The 21667-nt window shown below is 51.3% G+C and overlaps 3 protein-coding genes across 7 annotated transcripts; all 3 read left to right on the top strand.

Moving 5' to 3' along the window:
- Positions 1-20: 20 nt before the first annotated feature.
- On the top strand, positions 21-17330 carry Hoxd11 (homeobox D11). 4 transcript variants are annotated; one of them, XR_006636738.1, is made up of 4 exons: positions 21-1194; positions 1968-2412; positions 13523-13629; positions 13732-13853. XR_006636738.1 is itself a non-coding variant. In XM_045146769.1 (2 exons), exons 1-2 carry the CDS (start codon positions 372-374, stop codon positions 2201-2203), a joined length of 1059 nt encoding a protein of 352 aa, XP_045002704.1. In that variant the 5' UTR covers positions 21-371; the 3' UTR covers positions 2204-2696. The 4 variants fall into 4 exon arrangements, 1 of the variants encoding a protein (XP_045002704.1); XR_006636739.1 differs by lacking the exons at positions 13523-13629; positions 13732-13853 and adding an exon at positions 17193-17330; XR_006636740.1 differs by lacking the exons at positions 13523-13629; positions 13732-13853 and adding an exon at positions 11995-12130.
- Hoxd10 (homeobox D10) lies at positions 9638-12990 on the top strand. Its single transcript, XM_004660315.3, has 2 exons — positions 9638-10611; positions 11995-12990. The coding sequence occupies exons 1-2, from the start codon at positions 9657-9659 to the stop codon at positions 12270-12272; spliced, it is 1233 nt and encodes a 410-aa protein (XP_004660372.2). The 5' UTR covers positions 9638-9656; the 3' UTR covers positions 12273-12990.
- Positions 15487-18173, top strand: Hoxd9 (homeobox D9). Of its 2 annotated transcripts, none has more exons than XM_004660314.3 (3): positions 15487-15719; positions 15829-16839; positions 17193-18173. In XM_004660314.3, exons 2-3 carry the CDS (start codon positions 16002-16004, stop codon positions 17432-17434), a joined length of 1080 nt encoding a protein of 359 aa, XP_004660371.1. In that variant the 5' UTR covers positions 15487-15719; positions 15829-16001; the 3' UTR covers positions 17435-18173. The 2 variants fall into 2 exon arrangements, with proteins under 2 accessions (XP_004660371.1, XP_045002703.1); XM_045146768.1 differs by having other exon boundaries at positions 15826-16839.
- The last annotated feature ends 3494 nt before the right edge of the window (positions 18174-21667 follow it).

Raw genomic sequence — 21667 nt, 5'->3', positions numbered from 1 at the left:
CCCAGCGGTGGCAGCCGCTGGCGGCGCGCAGGTGACCGGCCTGCGGCGCAGCCCGGTCTGGTCACGGGGACGCCTGGAGAGAGCTGGCGGGAGACCGTGGCCGATCCGCCCCCAGCGGATGAGCGCGCGTCTCGGCGCCAGGAGCCGTCCCGGGGCGCGTTGGCGAGCGCTGATATAGATATAAGGACATTTCTCTCCATGGCGTCACGTGACATAATTACCACCAGAATCAATCAAGATGAATTGCACGTCAGCGCCCGGTGGGGATTTTTGCTTAGTTGATCCTGGCCCAAGCCTCTTGTGCAATCGATGGCTCAGGTTGGCGGCGCGGGGAGCGGCCCGGGGCTGGCCGGCGTGCACGCCGCGGAGCCATGAACGACTTTGACGAGTGCGGCCCGAGCGCAGCCAGCATGTACCTGCCGGGCTGCGCCTACTACGTGGCCCCGTCGGACTTCGCCAGCAAGCCGTCGTTCCTCCCGCAGCCTTCCTCCTGCCAGATGACTTTCCCCTACTCCTCCAACCTGGCGCCGCACGTCCAGCCCGTGCGCGAGGTGGCCTTCCGCGACTACGGCCTGGAGCGCGCCAAGTGGCCGTACCACCGTGGCGGCGGCGGCGGCGGCGGCGGTGGCGGCGGCGGGGCTGGGGGCGGCCCCGGCGGCGGGGGAGGCCCCGGCGGGGGCGGCGGCGGAGGCGCGGGGGGCTACGCGCCCTACTACGCGGCGGCAGCAGCGGCGGCGGCGGCAGCGGCGGCGGCGGCCGAAGAAGCGGCCATGCAACGGGAGCTGCTCCCTCCCGCCTCCGGCCGCCGGCCAGACGTGCTCTTCAAGGCCCCCGAGCCCGTGTGCGCCGCTCCGGGACCACCGCACGGTCCCGCGGGCGCCGCCTCCAACTTCTACAGCGCCGTGGGCCGTAACGGTATCCTGCCCCAGGGCTTCGACCAGTTCTACGAGGCGGCGCCGGGACCCCCGTTCGCCGGCCCGCAACCCCCGCCGCCACCGCTGCCCGCGCAGCCCCAGCCCGAGGGCGCCGCTGATAAGGGAGACCCCAAGTCCAGCGCCGGGGGCGGCGGCGGGGGCAGCCCTTGTGCCAAGACGACTCCAGGCTCGGAGGCCAAGGGGGCGGCGGCCGAAGGTGGCGGCGACGGCGGCGAGGGCCCCCCGGGGGAGGCGGGGGCCGAGAAGAGCGGCGGCACAGGTAGGAGAGGGGCGCAGGCGGGTGGCGGGGCCCGGGGCCTCGGCGGGAAAGGGGGGGCGGCGGGGGGCCTCCCTCCGCTTGCGCCGTTTTATGTGCGACTTTATAAGCATTCGAAGGGGTTTATACATCCTATAAGATTTCCCGGGTCGTTGTAAAGCGTGTTTATGATAGGAAACCAATTTAGGTGGGCTTAAGGTAGACTTCGAGGAGGACATTAATCGCTGCACAGAGCTTTCCCCCTGCTTGAGGGGTTGGGGGGTGGAAGGGTTGAGGTCCATTTGAGAGAGAAGGACATTTGGGGTCAGTTGGTGAGCGGAACCCGGGACCCTCCTGCTTTGAAGGAGGGGGTGGGTGATCTTTGCACTGGACTTTATCCAAGCCACTGGCTGACGCGCGCCTCTCGACTTGAGCAGATGCCTTGGGTGGGCGCGCTCCGTGGCTGCCAACACCCCCTTCCCCAGGTCCCAGCTCAGAGCCCGCCGCGCTCTGCTCTTCCGCTGTGGCAGTGTCAGGCTGCTGCTGCTGCTGCTGGTTGTAGTGGTGGTAGTGGTGGTGATGTGGGTGTGTGTGTCCGGGAGTGAACATACGTCCACGCCCGCACTCTCCTGTGCCCGCCCATATATCATCCCCCACGACGCAGGCAGGGCCTTTCAACAGCGGCAGGGGACGTCCCTAACGGGGCCAAGGCCTGGCCCTCGCTCAGTGGCCTGAGCAGGCAGATGGGGGCTGGCAGGCAGCAGCCTCTCTCACCCCTTGCTCTCTTTGCTTTGCAGTGCCCCCCCAGAGGTCCCGGAAAAAGCGCTGTCCCTACACCAAGTACCAGATCCGTGAACTGGAACGCGAGTTTTTCTTTAACGTATACATAAACAAAGAAAAAAGACTCCAACTCTCTCGGATGCTCAATCTCACTGACCGGCAAGTCAAAATCTGGTTCCAGAATCGCAGGATGAAAGAAAAGAAACTGAACAGAGACCGTCTGCAGTATTTCACTGGAAACCCCTTATTTTGAGAGCTCCAGGAAGCGCCCCCTTCCCCGAGCCCCACTCACCCACCCTCCTCCCCAACAGCCTGCCCTCCGCAGGCCCAATGTCCTTGGGCCTCTTCTCTGTGGAACTTCTTGATTCCTTCCCACGGTCAACTCGGGACCTCCCAGCGACCACTGCAGCCTGAGGACGAGGCCGGGGACTTGGCCAAGCGGATCCTAATAAGGGGAAAATGGTAAATGCAAACGTCCCTTTACAATTTTACCGCCAATGTGCTGTTGTTTTTCCTCTCCCCTCCCTCCGAGTCCTCGTGGGGACGCAGCGGGGATCTGCAGGGAGTTAGGCCACGGGGCTAGAAGGCGCTGGTGTTTTATTCTGAGTTTAAGAGACCCCTTTCTCTCCCCCCACCCCAATGAATGCAGATTATTTAAACTATGGGAAATGTACCTTTGGGCATGAGTCACTGTCTTTTTGTGTGTGAATAAATGGTTTCTAGTAAAATGGAGGTTATAGCTTCAATACACTGCATGGATTTTCCTCTTTGAAGTTTAGTGGCTCATTAGGCAGTCTTAGAGACCAAACCTCATGCAACTTAAAATCAAGTGAAACACCTTTTAATTTCATTATAATAGGAGTTGCTCCTTCACAACCCCCCTTCCCAGGTTACACTAGCTTGGACATTCATAGTATTGATGAATTTCTGAATTGATGGTGTGGTCTAGCTCTGCTGGTGCTGTCTTTGCCAAGCAATGAGGCCCAAGCAGCAGGGGTTTTAAGAAGCAAGCCTGACCCCACCCCCACCACTAGTCTAGTGAACTTGGAATTGTTGGAAAGACAAAACAATTTTTGAAAACTAGATAGAAAATCCAAATGATCTCTTAATGAGGTGAATAGAAGCCAGGGTTCCTTAGAAAGAAGAAACCAAAAATAGAACCCTCCATCAGGAGGAAAGTTTGCTAAAAGGGAGTGAATGGGTGCAAAGGGCTTGGGGTCCACGCTAGTGTCAGAGTGGACATGTGAGCAGGGGATGTAAGACCCCCTCCGTGGACTAAGGCCAGGGGCTGCAGACCTGCTTCTCACTGCATTTATCGCTTTAACTTAAAGAATGTGGCGAGGGCTGCACTTCCCTTTATGTTGCAGGGCCAGGCCAGGCTGTTTACAAAACCTTGAACTGTCTAGACAACACCATAAAGCCAAAGTTCTAAACAGCTTAATTGGGTTATATTATACACCTTCTGGTGGGCCCAGAAGAGATTTCCGCAATGTGCAATAAACTGGAGAAGTGAGAAAAAGCTTCTCTTTCTCTGGGAAGAGCGAAGTGGACCTTATGACTCTAAACCTCTCATCAGACCAAAGTCAAAATATAAATCCATAAGACACACAGCACCTCCTGCCTCGTCTGAGGAAGTATGCATTTTGAAATATAAAAAAATTTAATTGCTAAGGCTTTAGAGGGAAAGAAAAACATAAGTGCATAAGTGTATGCCTTTGAACTTCCAAAATGTCAAGGTCATCACCTTTAACCTCTTTGAATAATTAGGTGCCTTAAGGTTCTTCTGTGATTTTCAACCACCACCCACTTTCATAATACACTCTCATACATCCAGACTCCATACACATATTTATGACCACACAGAATCATATTGGGGCTCAACATAAATCTAAGACAATTCCTAATTTCAGGATCAATAACCTTAATTTCCCTCCAAACATTTGAGTAATTCAATAGCAATTGACTTCTTTTTTTAAAATACTGGATAGATTAAAGTACCTATTAGTTATCACTACAACTAAGATGCAATGAAAATTTGAGGGATCTTAGAAAGCGGTTCTCTTTTCTAAAATGGAGAAGTGCAATTTTTAAAGAAGGTATTTGAAAAAAGTGAGTTCTGATCAGATTTAGCAACACGAGGGTGTTTGAAAGCAGTTGGGTATCCTGTCAGATTAATTTGGACAGTTTCTAAGATACAAAACAAAATAGAATATATTTATATTATTTTTAAAAGCATCCCTCAACCTTTGGTGAAAGATGCAATAGGAACAAAGCGGACAAATTTTTCGTTAGGAAAGGGATTAATTTGGGATTCTGAGCATCCGTTTAAATGCCAGTGCCCTAACTAGGATGATCTTTCCTGAGGCTTAAAACTAGTTTATTTTGTTCTCTTTTGATCTTTCTTTTTCTTCTTTTTAAAAACTAAGTCTAAATGTGCAAGCTGTGTGCCCACCACTACAGGCAAGAAGAACGCGAGAAATACCATTTTCTCTTTGCAGGGGCTTAGACAGCCACACGAGGGCGCGCTCACGTTCTAGAAACCGCGCTTGCCAAGAGGCTGCGGTACCTTATTTTTCCATTGCTTGATTCTCATTTGGAATCCGCTGGCGGGTTAGAAACAGGCAGCAGCTAAGGTGTTTGCTATATGTTTGTTTGTTTGTTTGAAGCATCCATGGAATGTGAGAAGTTGTAGAAAGACAGAGAAAAGGAGGCAGCCCTATTCTTGATCCAGGAGACCGCCTTATCGTTGTCTTTTAAAAAATAAAACTAATGCAATTAATTATCTTGGGTATATAACTTGACAGTGTCGAGGAGATGTTTTTAAGAAACAAATACATGTATTTTGAAATATGTGGTAGCCACTGCGAGTTGACTAAATGAGATGAAATAATTTTCTTGTTGGCTTGGGTGTGGAGAGTGATGACTGGGGAAAGATTCCACCTCCCCATCTTCCCCGAAGTACCCGCGTGTTTCACGAGCTCTCAAACCGCTGGGATGATTAAAGGGCTTTTTGTTAAAGACAGATTAGGGCGTTAGCAACTTAGCTAAGTGTGTGCTTAGAAAAAAAAAATGAAATGCATCCAGGATCTTAGGGGTCCTTCTGGGCTAAAGATTAGGGGTGGGAGTGTGGCCCAGGGCTCCCCATGAAGACCCCGAGGGCCGGACTGGGCGAGGAGTTGGGGTGCGGATGCTGCGGGGGAGACATCTCTCTTGTCGGGAAGGTTTCTATTTCAAGGTGTTGAGGACTGCAGAGTTTTTGAAGTAAATGGGGCTTTGTTTTTGACAGAACCAGGACCATCCTTCCCAACTGCCCACTTGTCTATAGATGTGCAGTTGGCCTTAGGCACTGGCTCTTAGGAACAGTTTCCTTCGCTCCGTGCCTTCCTGGTGTCAGCAGAACCCAGGACTTTAGGAAGTGCCTGTGTTCCTCTGGGCTGGAGTCCCTGTCCGTCCACGGTCCAAAAGGGAGAGAGCAGGGCTCCCAGAGTGTGGGCCGCTCTAGGAAAGGGTGGCGAAGCGTCCGCAGCCGCCGGAATGCGCGCCGTCCTCTCTCCCGCCTTCCACTCCCTGGACCTGGGGTTCCGGGGTCCGCTGGCTCGCCCGCCGCCCGGGGTTGGCATTGGCTTGCGGGAGGCTGGGGCGCCATGAGTCCCCGGCAAGGCGCCAGCGAGAGGCGTGGGTGTTCCCTACGGGCACACGCGCCTCCGCCTGTCTGGCCGGGGGTCCAGTTCAGTTCTGGTAAAGCGACCTTTCCAAGGGCCTAACCCAGGCTTCAGGCTACGTGGGGTGAGAACGCCCTCCCCAAATGTCGTTGTGTTCCTCGGTAGCCGGCCCCATCGGCGACACATCTGGTTGTGCGGGAGGAGCCTTTGGTCTGGGCTGGCAGCCTCCCGCAGACCACTACAGCTCCCGGTGGCGTACTTAGTGGCTTGGCTTTCCTCTCGGCAGCACCCAGCATGGCCCTGATCAGAGCCCGAGGGTCGCAGCAGGACCTCGGGCAGTTGAGAACTCCCCTTCTCCAGCCGTTCAGAAGGCGCGGGGCTCGCTGACGGTGGCCGTGGACCCTGAGGCGCCAAGGTCTCAGATTCTGAAGTACAGGGAAAATGCGCGAAGTAGGAGTCTTTTGTGTCTGTATAGAAAGAGGCTTTGCGGGCCGCCGTCCCTTTTTGCACGTCTTTGTAGACCCCTAATCGCGTCGGTGGTAGCCTCCCCATTTGCCCCCTTGATTTCTTTTCACCTTGGCCGGGTGGTGCACACTGCAACCCAGAGGGGCGCCCCGGGGAGGCAGCTTTTAATTTGTCCCCAAGCACTCTGTCTCCTAAGAGTTGACATAGACCAGAGTCAGATCCCGGCTCTAATTGAAGGCGACTGTAGGAGCCCCCAGGTCGGCTCAGGCCTCTACTCTTCCTTCCTGTAGACAGAAGAATGTAGTGGTGAACCACTCTTTGATTACAAATACTAATTTCTTCTTAAGGCGACCTTTTAAATTTTTATGTGGCAAGTACTGTGCCAAGGAGAAGGGCGCCTTAATACAAATATGGGTATTCACCTCCTTTATGGTGCAATATTGATTTATTATTAATAAGAACGGGTTCAACTGATCTGAAGCTGATCAAAAACAGCCACTACATTAAATGCTCCAAGCAAAATAAAGGTTGGCTTCTAGAGACAATGCCTTTGCATTTGATTTTTTTTCACACCAGCCCAAAGGTCTTCAGGCGTGCTTTCTGTCTCCTTTGTGGTGTTTCCACTGTGCTCCACTTTTAATCATAAAATTTCTGAAATATTAAAGCTTCTGGCCCTGAAATGAACTGGTCTGGTGTAAGAAATTTGAAAGAAAAATAGATTTTTTTTTTGAGCATAGATTCAATTTACTAATCTGATGTAAACATTTTTTTCCCCCTTTGAGTGAAGATCTATTTAAAGCCTAATCCAATATGCTCTGACTTTGAGCTTGAAGCTACAGGGAGCTGGGGCAGAAAGACCCCCAAGTACAGAAGGCAGACCCTTCCGGTCCTGGCTCACTGCAGACTTACTCACTCTGCAAGGAATTGTTTGTTTTTAACCTGGATGTTTTCTTCACATATAAATAAAGATTCTAAAAGGGCAGTTGATGGGCATAAAATTCCAGATTAAATTGACCAGTCCTGCCTTACTTAGGATTGGGGAAATTGGGCAACCCAGTTATGGGCAGGTCTCCTAGCTGAGATGCAAGGCAAGGCAAGGCAATGAAGAAACACCAGGCTGGCGTCAAGGCGACTGCCGAGAGCGAGTGCAGCGGGCACTGTGTCAGGCCCTGGGCACATTTTAGCTGTAGCTCAGAATAAGATCTTCACAGTTGAAAAGGAACATTTTGGGGTACTCATCAGTGACAGCTAGGTTTGATCAAGCTCTTAGCAACCTAGAATTAAAAGTTGTTTTTCCCCCCTTGCTTGCTTTGCTCAAACCACTCGCCCGCCCCCCCCCCCAGCTTAAAAATAGACACCCACCCCTGTGGAAAGGTAATGTTTAAACCTCTGTCTACACCACCGAGGAGCAGCAGCCAGAACAGTTAGAGGCGCCAGGCTTTTAACCTGACAATGATGTTGTATTTGAACAGCTGCGTAAAGGTTTAAAAGGTCTGTCTCATTGCCACCGCAGAGTTTTTTAAAAGGGGTTATTGTTTGGGTGAGGGGACTGAGAGGGGACAAACCAATTGGTCCCAAGGCTGGAAATAATGTTCAACTCCAATTTTCACCAAGCCAGAGGAAATTCCTTTAGGGGTGGGGGGACAAAGGGCGATTTTTTTAAATGGAAAAGGTTTTTGTGAAGGAGTAGGCATGCGACTTAGTTCCCTAGAATGTTGGGGCATTTTAATGAGCATCGGACCCCAAAGAAATGTTTCGCTGAGGCGGAAACCAGATTTACTCACAAGTTCAGTCTCTGGGCCTGAAATCCAAGGCCAGCCTAGGTCTGAGAGTGTGTGAGAGCGTGATGCCTTTCTCTCCGACCGGCTGAGAACCGGTTCACGGTCAGAGTTTCCGGGCCGGGTTTACTTTCTAGGCTTCGGGGAAAGGGGACCCGGAAGACGGAAGAAGGGCTCCCTCACACTGGCAGGGCCCCACGCCCAGGGCAAGTCTTTGGAAATCAAGGTTAAAGCTCCCTGCTGCTGTCCTGAGGCCCGGGCTTCCGCAGGAGGGCTCACCGCCTGCAACTAGAGAAGGAGGGAGGAAGTTGTTCTCGTTTCTCATAAAACTCTGAGTTTCCATGGTGGGAGAGGTAGTGGTTGTGGTTGTGGTTTAATGAGCTGGACCACAACCCCAGACTATATCCTTTTTATAGAACTTTCCTCACCAGAGGAAACAGAGAAACGGGGCTCTCCCATCTCCTTCCTCTCTTGCTGGAGAAAAATCTTGTCAAGTAATTTTAGGGATTGTCCAAATCTATAAAACTCAACTTCTGACAAAAGTATAGCTTTTAATATTTGACGATTTGTGTTAAAACAAAAATTGACCTTCTTGGTTAGTAGCGAAGGGGAATAATCAATAGTATAATTTTCAATAATTCATAAAGCGAACGCCATTATGCTAAATCTTAACTATTAATCTTATCCTTTACAAAGTCTCGATTGATTTGTTAATAAAATATCTTCCCGTTTGTGGCAACAGTGGGTATAACTCTTTAAAAACCTTCAGAAGCAAGAAAATTACCAAGTAGCCCAAGAATGTAGATGAGAATTTTATTGATCGCCCTGATTCTTCTTAATATGTATTAATAAATTCCACAACCTTTTGTACCTTGCACTTGTCAGAAACCAATGCTTTTACAAAATCCATAAAAGGAAAACATATTTTTCTTCACAGAAGAACCAAATGACACGTTTGCCTGTCTCTTGCCTGGCCCAGTTCTCTAAAACTTTTGGAGTCTGAGGGCTAGAGTTTTCCTCATTTCTTTGAAACATTATTTTTTCTCCCCACTTCCTCCCTCTCTCTGCCTTGTGTTATCAGGGTGTGCAAGGAGAGGGAGATCTAGGGTTAGTTCTCTCTCTGGGAGCCCAAGGGACGCTTTTGCGGATAAGGAAGTGCTGGAGAAGGATTAAATCCAGGCTGAAAGCTCCCAGTTCCCGGTCCCTCAAAGGTCAGGTTGTGGTTTCCCTGAAAGCCCAGGCTCGGGTAGCTTGTGGGATGCGAAGGGACTCCTGGCCCCGTCGGGAGGATGTAGGAGAGAAGAAATCAGGGCTGGAGTCATCCTGGAAGCTCTGGGTCTGGTCAGCTGCTTGACCTCTGGGCCCTGACGGCCCTTTCGCCAATGCTTCCCCGTACATCTTTACACGAAGGATATCTTTCCTTTGGACCCTTGGGGGAGGGTTAATCTCAGGACCAGGGTATCCGACTCACCTTCCCGGCTGCCCAGTACTAAATTAACCAGCCCGCGTCCCCACCCCCCTGTCCCGGACCCGGTTCTTTTAGACGCGTTCAGCCTGGGTGTGTGCAGGGAAATGCTTCTGGGAGCTGGCGCCTCGGCGCTCTGGCTTCCCTCGGTGCGTGCGTCCTCTCGGAGGCCCCAGTGACCAAGTCTTTCCTTCCGCTGGCAGGGCCGGGTGGCCCGGGCGGAGGAGGACCCGAGTAGGGCTGGCCAGCCGTGCGAGCCCCAGGGAGTCGGCTGGCCCGCAGCGCAGAGCTCGGGGCCGGTCATCTCCAGCGCGCACTATCGCGGGCGCGTAGTAGATGTCGCTGTTGTCCGTGCTTACGCGGCCGGCCAGCCCGGCTCGGGAACACGTGACCTGCGAGGAGGCTGCGGCTCAAGGCCATTTTCAAATCTCATTGGCTTGGTTGTCATGTGGTCGGCAGAGGCATCCACAATTACACGGGGAATGTTTTCCTAGAGATGTCAGCCTACAAAGGACACAATCTCTCTTCTTCAAATTCCTCCCCAAAATGTCCTTTCCCAACAGCTCTCCTGCTGCTAATACTTTTTTAGTAGATTCCTTGATCAGTGCCTGCAGGAGTGACAGTTTTTATTCGAGCAGCGCCAGCATGTACATGCCACCACCTAGCGCAGACATGGGGACCTATGGAATGCAAACCTGTGGACTGCTCCCGTCTCTGGCCAAAAGAGAAGTGAACCACCAAAATATGGGTATGAATGTGCATCCTTATATACCTCAAGTAGACAGTTGGACAGACCCGAGCAGATCTTGTCGAATAGAGCAACCTGTTACACAGCAAGTCCCCACTTGCTCCTTCACCACCACCATTAAAGAAGAGTCCAATTGCTGCATGTATTCTGATAAACGCAACAAACTCATTTCTGCCGAGGTCCCTTCGTATCAGAGGCTGGTCCCCGAGTCCTGTCCCGTTGAGAACCCAGAGGTTCCTGTCCCTGGATATTTTAGACTGAGTCAGACCTACGCCACCGGGAAAACCCAAGAGTACAATAACAGCCCCGAAGGCAGCTCCACTGTCATGCTCCAGCTCAACCCTCGTGGCGCGGCCAAGCCGCAGCTCTCGGCTGCCCAGCTGCAGATGGAAAAGAAGATGAACGAAACCGCGAGCGGCCAGGAGCCCACCAAAGTCTCCCAAGTGGAGAGCCCCGAGGCCAAAGGCGGCCTTCCCGAAGAAAGGAGCTGCCTGGCCGAGGTCTCCGTGTCCAGTCCCGAAGTGCAGGAGAAGGAAAGCAAAGGTCGGTATGAGCAGAGTTGCCACCCCAGCGGGGCGTGCAGTCCTGGAGACCCGCCGAGAGGGTGGCCAGCGCGGAGCCCAGGCAGGCGAGACCCGCGCCCGACTTGGCAGGTGCTGCTGTGCCGGTTTTTTAGAGGGGAGATTTCAGCCTTGAGATGGTCCCCGCTTCTCTCCCGCTGCTTTGACCAGTCCTTGCCCCCCACTGATGGCGCCAGGCAGAGAAACGGCTTGCCGGGTTTATTTTTCCTGAGCCAGACCTGAAATGCAACAAAAGAGAGAACAGGAGACCTGCGGCTTGTAAACAGGACCCCAGAGCCTCCTTTCTCTAGCTCAGGTTTGCAGTCTCAGTTTTGTCTTGCACCCAGTGATCATTTTAAGGTGGCTCAATGCACCGTGTTTGTGTTCAAGGGCTTGCACCCCGCATCCTGCGAGCTTGGGGTCTGTGAAGGGAAGGAGATGGTTGGGCCGGTTGGTGCTTGGGCAGGGGAACAGGGCTTCTTCCTGGCTTTGCGGGACTAGGTAACCTTGGCTTTGTCTGGGGAGAGTGCCGCAGGCTTTACAATCCTCTACAAAGAGGGCAGAGGCGAGGGGGTGGGCAGAATGGACCCGCACAGCCCAGTTTAGCAGGGTCAGACTTAAGGTTGGAGCAATGCACAGAACCAGGGATCTGGGTTTCTGAGAAAGAATCCTGGCCCTTGAGCCTCTTTCCCAGCGTCCAGAGGTGGGCCACAGTTGAGGTTACATTTCTGGGGGAATGCTTTTGTGTGGGAGCAAGAAGGCATTGAGAATTCGGGAATTCTGGGAGGAATGCAACATTATCCAAGCAGGATGGAGAAGGTATCATTGTCTCCTTATTTATCTCTTGAAAGAGAATAAGCACCTCTCAACCTGACCACGGGGCTCCCTTCCTGCCTGAGAGAGATGGGCAAGGAGCGGCAGACTTAGGGCCCGGAGGCAGCACTGTGGTTGCTAGGCTGCCCAAGCTGTGGCTTCTTTTACTCCTGCCCTGCTAGGAACTGACCACTGAGGAAATCCTGGAAAGTTAACTATTAAAGTAATGTTTTGTGAAAGCCAGAAAGTTGTGTGTGTGTGTGTGTGTGTGTGTGTGTGAGAGAGAGAGAGAGAGAGAGAGAGAGAGACAGGCAGACAGACAGACAGAGATCCTAGATGGAGTATCCTTTCATCATTTTTACTTTGAGCACTTAATTCTAATTTGGGATCAATTTAAAATCCCTATCAGAGCCCACCTATGTGAGTAATGTTTAATACTAACACTGCCCAAAGTGGCCTGCCTGCCAGCCAGCAGGGTCATGGCCAAGGGTATATTTGAACAGACTGGAAAAAAAATTTCTTGATTATTTTCTTCTCCCTTTAATTTTGTTAGAGGAAATCAAGTCTGATACTCCAACCAGCAATTGGCTCACTGCAAAGAGTGGCAGAAAGAAGAGGTGCCCTTACACTAAGCACCAAACCCTGGAATTAGAAAAAGAGTTCTTGTTCAATATGTACCTCACCCGCGAGCGCCGCCTAGAGATCAGTAAGAGCGTTAACCTCACCGACAGGCAGGTCAAGATATGGTTTCAAAACCGCCGAATGAAACTCAAGAAGATGAGCCGAGAGAACCGGATCCGAGAACTGACCGCCAACCTCACCTTTTCTTAGGTCCAAGGCCCGTGGGAGGCCAGGATCCGAGAGAGGCCACCGCGGTCCAGGCCGGAGTGCTGGAGGACTGGGAAGGCGGAAGCAAAACCTTCATTGCTCTTTGTTTGTTTGGTTTTTTTGTTTTGTTTTGTTTTGTTCTGTTTTCCTGCTAGAATGTGACTTTGGGGTCATTCTGTTCGTGCTGCAAGTGATCTGTAATCCCTACGAGTATATATATATATATATTAAAAAAAAACTTAGCACGTGTAATTTATTTTTCCATCGTAATGCAGGGTAACTATTACTGCGCATTTTCATTTGGGTCTTAACTTATTGGAACTGTAGAACATCCATCTAACCATCCATCCATCCAACCAGCAATGTGACCTTTTCATGTTTTTCCTAACACAAAAGAAAAAAAAGTTCTCTGTGTGTGGTTAGACCATAAACTCATGGCATTTTGAATACATTCAGTACTTTTAAAATTACATATATATTTAAAAAGCAGAATAAGAAAACCCACAAGCTCTGGGGGGAGGGGGACCTTTCAAAAGCACATTACAATGTATCTTTTCACAAATGAACTTAGCAGTTGTCCTTGGTGAGATGGAGTGTTGATGACTTATGCCTTGTAGCCTTTTCCCTTGTGGTGCATCTGTGGTTTGGTAGTACAACAGCAACCTGTTCTCTCTGTGCATGTTCTGGTCGCATGTATAACGCAATAAACTCCGGAAATGAGTTTGCTCTTCTGCTTTCTGAAATGGCAATATGCTATGGTGGCTGTGAAGGTCTTTGGGGAAAGTCTCTTCTGGCTAAACTGCCTGTTTGGGGCAGTCGGGGCTGGGGGGATTGTTAGGGGCAAAAGAAAGGAGATGGGAGAGAGGAAGCTGGTCAGGGCCTAAACTGCTGTAGCTTGGCAGTGATGGTGGTAGAAGAGTGGCAGTGTTGCCTGGGAGCTTATTCTTCATTCAAAACTGGGAAATACAGGGCTGTGCTTTCCTAACGTAAGCCCAATCCTGATAATATAACTACGTTCTTAATGGGTGTGAGCTTCCCTGTAGACTGAGCCTGGTAAGCGCAAGCCTAGGCTCCAAGCCACTTTTTCCTCTTAGCTCCCATGTTTGTGTTTTGTTTTTAAGTCTTTGGTTTTTGGTTACGTTACTTTTAATGCTTTCAGTGAGATCTTTATGATTTCTCGCTGGGGAACCATCATCAGGGGCTAGGTTGAAACTAGTCTTGCCCACCTGGAATCTGCCTGGCCTCCATTACAGGAATCAAGACCTGCAGCAGCCTAGCTTGGCATCGGATCCATTTGTGTCCCCCCCCCTTTTGCTTCTCCCCACCCCATCCCAAGCTCCAGAGGCCCAGCGAAGCCAAGGTGGGTGAGTCTTCCCATCCTGCTTTACCTTGGTTTCCTTGTGGGCGAATTTTATGCTCAGTCGTTACCTTTTAGTGACCCACGTGAAAATTTTAAAGGAAGAAGTGAAAATATTCTCCTCAATCAAATCTCTCACTATCTAATTACAAAATGATGGTTGGAGCCACTATATCTGAGAGACAAGAAGAAGTGACTGAAAGAGAATTTGCAATGAACATGACTGCCCATGAAGTCCAAGGATCCATTTACAACCTTAGTTTGGAAGATTCTCACCAGCTTCTGCAGAATCTTCACCATAGAGCCCAGATTTGTCCAATCCTGCCAGGGTAAAAGGGGGAGAGGCTCTCGGGGAGGGGGAGAAGAAGAGCTGCTGAGATTCGTTGCCCCAGGTCCTCCTGTGCTTTCAAAGCTCCCCAAGAACTTGAAGGACTTTTTGAAAGTAGGTCCTGTATCCACCACCACCCCCAGCGCCTTCCCTAAAACAACCCATTTAGAGTATCCGAGGTTTGAGTCCTCATCCAGAGAGTCTTTGGAACACTCAGTATTTATTGCTTTAAACTTTCTCCCCAAACCAGAAACCTTCCAAAGCTCCAACTCCTTTAGGAGCACATTTCCTGGGGCCAGGAGAGAGAGCGAGCGAGCGAGATGGGGATCTGAGTCAATATTAGAGTGAGCATGCTGCAATAGATTTGCACCATACATACTCACCTTAGCTGGGCAAAACAAATAGGGTAATTTTAATCTCAGCATTTCTGCCAGTTTAGTGGGGGACGCCATTAGTTGTTGATAAGGGGGAAACCTGTGCTACAGGAAAGGGCAGTCCCTCTCCAACAAAATCAGAAAGCCATTGGCAAAGGCAATCAATCAGGTCATAAGTAGCCATTTACCCTCTTTCTTTCCGGGACTGGAGGTGGGCTGGGAGCCCTCCCAGGGTGCGCCGGGTAACTTGTGGAGCGAGGAATATGCCCTCCCAGCCGCCGCCGCCTGTGCACGGCTTTTGTCTCGGCCTCCAGCCGAGATTGCGAGGCTTTGTACCATGGATTTGGGAGTGACAATGGGCATTTCTCTCAGATTCAAGGCTGCCCAGCCTTACCTCTGGAGGCAAGAGGGGGGGAAATTGGGAAGGGAGTGGCTCAAGGACCTGTCCATTTGCCTGGGTTTTCAGACATCTTGGGAATCCACTTGGAGGCCTCTGGGGCGAAAAGGCGTGCATCAGCCTCGCTGGGGAAGGCCTCGCTGAGGCAGGGTGGCAGCGGGTGGGCGCGCACTAGCAGAGGGGTCTCCCCCCTCTGTGGCATGTTCTCTTCCAGGGTCTTTCCAGCAGCAAGGAAGAAGACAAGGCACCCTTGCCGTCACTGTCCGCCCCGAACGGACTCCAGACCTCAATGCCCGTTGGCCCTCCCGTGGGCAGCCGCTCCCCCCACCCGGCGAGGCTGTGCGCCCCGCAGAAGCCGGCCTTGGAGCTGGGCTGCCCCAGCTCACCTCTCGGGCCGTGGCGTGTGCCCAGCCTCACGTCGAGGGTGTGTGTGTGTGGCTGCGCGGGCGTGTGTGAGTGTGGAAGAAGGAGGGGGGCCCCTTAGAGCCGCTCCATCCGTCCGTTTTATTAGGGACACATTAATCTATAATCAAATACACCTCATAAAATTTTTATTGAAAGGCATAATATCATTACAGAGGTCTTCCACCTGTTTTAAACAACACGACAAGCTGTGAGAGAGCGTGTGTGTGGGTATGTGTGGGGAGGGGTGTGTTTAGGTGGAAAAGAGGCCAGGGGAGAACAACTCCCCTTGGGCGCCAGGGGGGCCCGCCCTTAAAGGCCCGCCTGCCTGGGGGCGCAGCTCGGGCTCCCCGCGCGCGCCTCGGGGCGTTGGAGCACCGCTCTAGGTGCGCCTGCCTGGGACGCCCCGGCTCCAAGCCCAGCAGCCTGGGGAATCCAACGCCGAGGTCCGAGACTGCAGGACCCGGAGCCGCAAGAAGAGACGAACAAATAGTCCCCAGCGCCTCCTCCGGCTGCACTTTAGGCCCGTGGCTTTTGCAGCCTCAGCCGGCCGGACTGGACCGGGCCGAGCGTCCGGGGACCAAGAGGAAAGGTGGCAATAGATGGACCCGGGACCCCGTGGGCTCTAATTGCAAACGTTCATGTTGATGCTGCCCAAAAAAAAAAAAAAAATTTTTTTTTCTCTTTCTTAATCACAGCAGCCCCCAGTTTAGCGGACTGATTTACTCCCGGTATTGGTAAATATGATCACGTGGGCCGCGCGACCAATGGTGGAGGCTGCAGCCTGCGAACTAGTCGGCGGCTCGGGCGCCGGCGGGGAGCGGCTCGGCGGTGGGCAGAGTAACCTTGGGTGGGAGCGTGCCGGCGCCTCCGGATGTCGTCCAGTGGCACCCTCAGCAACTACTACGTGGACTCGCTCATAGGCCATGAGGGCGACGACGTGTTCGCCGCCCGCTTCGGGCCACCGGGGCCCGGAGCGCAGGGCCGGCCTGCAGGTGTGGCCGACAGCCCGGCCACCGCCGCCGCCGCCGCCGCCGCCGCCGCCGAGTTCGCCTCGTGTAGTTTTGCCCCCAAATCGGCCGTGTTCTCCGCCTCGTGGTCCGCAGTGCCCGCCCAGCCCCCGGCGGCCATGAGCGGCCTGTACCACCCGTACGTGCCCCCGCCGCCCCTGGCCGCCGCCGCCGCCGCCCCGGAGCCCGGCCGCTACGTGCGCTCCTGGATGGAGCCGCTGCCCGGCTTCCCCGGGGGCGCGGGTGGAGGTGGAGGCGGCGGCCCGGGACCCGGTCCCAACCCCGGCCCCGGAGGACCAGCCAACGGGCGCCACTACGGGATTAAGCCTGAAACCGGAGCGGTCCCGGCTCCCGCCGCCGTCTCCACCACCTCCTCCTCCACGTCCTCGTCCTCCTCCTCCTCGTCGTCCTCCTCCTCCTCCTCGTCGTCGTCCTCTTCTTCCAAACGGACTGAGTGCGCTGCGGCCCAGGAGTCCCAGGGGAGCGGCGGCCCCGAGTTCCCGTGCAACCCGTTCCTGCGGGACAAGGCGGCGACGGTGGCGGCGGGGGGAAGAGGGCCCGGGGTGGTGGGGATCGGGGCCGGGGCCGGGGCGGGAGGCTCGTCGGAGCCCTCGGCAGGCAGCGAGCATCCAAGCCCCGGCTGCCCGCTGAAGGAGGAGGAGAGGCAGCAGCCGCCGCCGCCGCCGCAGCAACTTGACCCAAGTAAGTGCAAAAGAAATTGCCCCCTGATTTATTGCTGAAACCTGTAAGGCTCGAATGTGCAAAACTGATAGTTTTACTAACCTATAAAAACGTCTAGACGCCTACCCAAGCCTAGGCGAGCAACACGCATCCATAAAAAAGCTTCCCATAACCACCTACCTTGGGCGCTCGGTTTGTACGGTAAACAGAGCACAAGGCATTAAGGCCTTTTTTTTTTTTTTTTTAATGATAATTCCCCTTCACCCCAAGTTGTGAAAAGCGACCATCCTTGGTGAAATTAATTTAACGACCTCTCTTCCCCACCCTGTCGTCTCTCCCTGCCTCCCCTCCGCCCCTCGCTCCCCTCTTCCTAGACAACCCCGCAGCGAACTGGATCCACGCTCGCTCCACCCGGAAAAAGCGCTGTCCCTACACCAAATATCAGACGCTGGAACTGGAGAAGGAATTCCTCTTCAACATGTACCTCACCCGGGACCGGCGCTACGAAGTGGCAAGGATTCTGAACCTCACAGAGAGACAGGTCAAAATCTGGTTCCAGAACCGCAGGATGAAAATGAAAAAGATGAGCAAGGAGAAATGCTCCAAAGGAGACTGACCGGCGGGAGGCACCGGCGGCGGCAGGCAGAGCTCAAGGGCAGCAGGGGGTTTTGTTTTGTTTTGTTTTGTTTTCTTTGTGGGTGTTTGATTATCACAAACTCTCCAGCAACTCGGACTTTTTCATCCTCTTTAGGTAGAAGTGACTGTGTGGTTGGTCTCTGTGAGTTATTTGGGGGACTCTGTATTTGCTCGCTTATGTGTTCGAGAAACCAAGTGGCTTTGGACTTTCGCCCTATTCCACTCCCTCTCCCAATCTGGTTCCTAGGAAATGCTACATTTTGTGAGTGCACGCTGGCTTGATGAGCCCTCTCCTATGTAAATGCTCCCCTCCCCATGTTTCTGCAAAATATTGTAGTTTAGTCTCCCTTTCTCCAGCACCTCCCAAACAGGTTCAACCACTCCAATCCAATTCCGAAAATTCGAAGGTAGAATGAAACAGTGGACACCCGTTCTTCTCTCACAGTCAATGCCCATCCCAGCAGCACATGGGTCCGGTCAGAAAGCCCTTTTTCCTCAGGGAGACTTCGGGGGCCCATTTTGAGTGAGGCCTAGAGAGGAGCCCAGGGCCTAGGATGGGTTGGGGGTTAGTTCTCTGTGCCCTAGAAGAGCTGCTGTCCCCACCCGCAGGGCTGGACTCTAGTGGGCAGCCTCAGGTGGTAGCCTTTCAGATTTCTACCTGAGGATCAGTTGTAAATGTTACCGCTTCCTACCAATAAATGCTGACCTGATGAAATGGAGCCCAGACGCTGGCCCTGGATGTTGTGTGACTGTTCTCTTTCTGCAAAATATCCTACTCACCAGACTATCCCTATCCCTGGGAGGGAGACATTGCTAAACGTTGGCGGCTCTATCACCCAATGTACCTTGGCTGTTTTTTGTATATGCACACTTGGCCTAGAGCTGAGTACTTGGGGGCGTTTGACGCCTTCCCCATCCTGCACCACTGACTCCATGCCCTAGGACCAGGGGCACCAACAATCAGGCAAAGCCAAGACTTTGGTGTGTTACAATGCTGGCCTACCTCTGATCTTGGCGACCTAGCCAGCCACCCCCACCTCCAAACAAGAAAAGACCAACTCTGCACTCTGGAGTAGCCCCCCCACCACCCGGTGGGCTCCAGGAGGTTCCAGCCTGTTAGGCTCAGAGCTTCATCCCCTCCCCACCAGAGCCCCAAAGTGACCTTATCAGATCCAAATGGTCAAGGCATTCCTCCCAGTCACCCTCATCCTGCCCCCCCCCCCCGCCCTTCTCCAGTATATGCCTAGCCCCCAGCAGGGCCCTCTGAGGCTGCACTGAGAGGCTAAAATGAAGGTCATTGTAAGTGAGGGTTCAGGCTGAACACAGTGGAGGTGGTGGGCTGGCAGGCTGGGCGGAAGGCGGAGGGAACTGTGGCAGAGATCTTGGGGATCCTGATGAAAGAGGGGAACTGGAAGAAAAGGCAGAGGGGGGCTGGGAAGGAAAGCCAAGGCCCAGATCCGGCAGAAGGTGCTGTGGCCCCCACCCCTAAAGCCAGCCTGATACCTAGAACTCTTTGAAAACAGGAAGAGCCAAGGTGTCATAAAGCCATCTAGCCGGCGAGACGTCTGGAGGTAATGAGTTTACAACAGGCCAGGCGCTTCGCTTTGAAACCATCTCATTTTGATGTTTGTGGGAGGAAAGGAAAAATGCAGACAGAACTGGGCCTTAAAATCTGGACAATAAAATATAAACAAGACTGCGATGGATCAAGAAGGCAGGGGCTGGAAGCCCCATGAGGTGTGATCCCCTAAGAAAGAAAAAGGAGAGGTGATGTATTTCTGATTTTTTTTTTTTTTTAATGAGTTGAGCATTAGGAAGGAGTAGCCCATGGCCAGTGGCTCTGTAATATTGTGACTATGGCAATGGTCTAGCTGGTTCTTCAAAGAAATCAGACAATAAAGATGACAACCCATTACTTACTTAGAATAGGGAGATTAGTGATCTTGGGTCTTTTATACAAACAAGAGTCTCCCAGAAATGTGTCTGTTGGGAAAAGAGGAAGTTCCATGCCTTTTCACAGGACTTCCAGTTCAAATTTCCCAGAAAAAAATTGAAATTTGTTCACTCGTTATACAGTTATTAAACATGAATTGGCAGAAACCATTTCTGAGAACAAGAATAACACTGATTAAACCTAGCAGGAAACACTGAAGCTAAGTTAGTAGTTCTTGCATTTTAGAAAATTTCAAGGGTACTGCTTAGTCAGTTTGTAACTTATGATTTAAAAACATTAAGTGTCATTTATTGTTCAGAGACATTCAAACAACTAGCAGGGACTTTCCAGATGGGCATTCAAAAACCTAGCAAAAAAAAAAAAAAGCTTTTAATTTGAATTTAATCTTTCCCCAAATTGCCCACCTCAATAGACCAAAAACATTAAAATTAGGAAGTTAAATTAGCAAAATATACGTGACTTAATGCTAAAAAGTAACAGCTTTAAAAGAAAAGTATTGGTTTTAGTTCAATAATTTCTTAATTGTCAGAGTGCTTGGCTCCCTTTAAAAAGCCTCACCACAGCATATTTTAAAAGTTGTGATTTTTGTTCACCCTAGCCTGTCTTATAACTGCTTAGGAGGCACAGCTTGGTTATTACAGGATGGGGACCTGCAGTGTCCCCACGTTGCAGGATGGGGCTGGCAGCTTTGGCAAAGATACTACTGGAAGCTGTTTGGGAGCACAAATGAGAACGTCCTCGACATTCGGGAGCCCCGGCTTGCTGCACTTGACTTGTTGACAATTACAGATGAAGTATCATTAGTGTCAGCCATCCAAACCCAAGCCAGACTAAAGAATAAGATTAGAATTGGTCGGAGGCGAATAAAAGGGAAGTTGAAGTCTGTCGGCTCGCGTTGGCATTTGACCACTAGAGAGCGCTGTCGCTCCACTTTCTGATCTCATAAAGCTTGAGTTGCGGTGGAGGAAGGTTTTGATTAAAAATATTTACAATTTTATTTTTAATCTCAAATTAGGATAAATTTAACCAAAAATAAACAATGTGAACTATTAAAGTCTCCAGCCGCGTTTGTTAGACATAAAATTTTGGCTCAGTCAGGATTTCAGAATATCCGAACTAAGGGTACAGCTGAAACTGTAAAGCGTCATAGTAAATTAATGCAGTCTATCAAAACAGAAACGTGCAAAGGCACAGATCTTTGTTTATGAAGTTAATCGCTTTTTTTCTATTCAGTTATCAAACAGAATGCTTAAATATATTTTGAGAGAACATGTTTGGTCACAAGAGGAAATGTGCTGTATGTAGGGTTTTCTAAATTAGGCCCGAATGTGTAGAAATGAAAATTGTAAGTGTTCTTGTCCACCACCCTAAATATAGTTCTAAAAAGTGCCTTTATTACTAAGACATAGGCTCTTCCCTTCTTTTCCTTCCCCCAATCCAGTAGAGAGCCCATTCGTTCATGGAAGGCTCAACCATGTCAGCCCCGGTAAACACAAAACTACTGAAATATAAAAGGTATGCTTACAAAGTTAACTACAAGGCTTATTGGAAATAACAACATTTTGACTGGTTATTCACAAGTTGGAATCACAAATCCTTGTCAGAATCAGTTGTTCTCGTTTGAATTTGAAGGTAGCTACTTGATAGTAACTGTCAGGAAAAAAAGAAAACTCAAATAATAAATAAAATAGCCTTGCCCTTGACAACCCCAATAACTTGCACTCTCTACTAATAGAAATTTGAATAACGCATGCCCTTATTATCTCTAAATTCATGGACAATTCCTTTAGCTTCACCATTTCCAGCCATTCCCTGTAGAAATCATTGAGTCAGACATTACTATTGAGTATAACTTTCCATGTCGACCTCACTTATATTATGAAAACGAGATTCAGTCCATCCGGACCGGCCTCAGGATCCCTGCTCACATAAACTGGACCAAGCCACACGAGATGCAGGGTCGTTGAAATCACTGGCCTACTACAACTTTGAGGCCAATGTGAGGGTTTTGTTTTGTTTATGGAGTGGTGTGTTTTAGCTAAAGCCAGAGCGTCCTCGGAGGGCTTGGGCGTGTCTTTGAGAACTGTTCTCAAAAAAAAAAAAAAAAAGTGGGCCTGGCGCACTCGCGACATTGGATTACCCCGAAGGCAACCAAACCGGGTTCAGCACCTCAAGAATCCGTGGGTTAGAAAGAGTAGGGGAGAAGGGAAAAGAGATAGAGAGGTCGCACATTATTTATTGAACATTCCAAGGGTAAAA

The sequence above is a fragment of the Jaculus jaculus genome, chromosome 4 (genome assembly GCF_020740685.1).
Source record: "Jaculus jaculus isolate mJacJac1 chromosome 4, mJacJac1.mat.Y.cur, whole genome shotgun sequence".
NCBI lineage: Eukaryota > Metazoa > Chordata > Mammalia > Rodentia > Dipodidae > Jaculus > Jaculus jaculus.
This window is presented reverse-complemented; position numbering and strand designations above follow the sequence as displayed.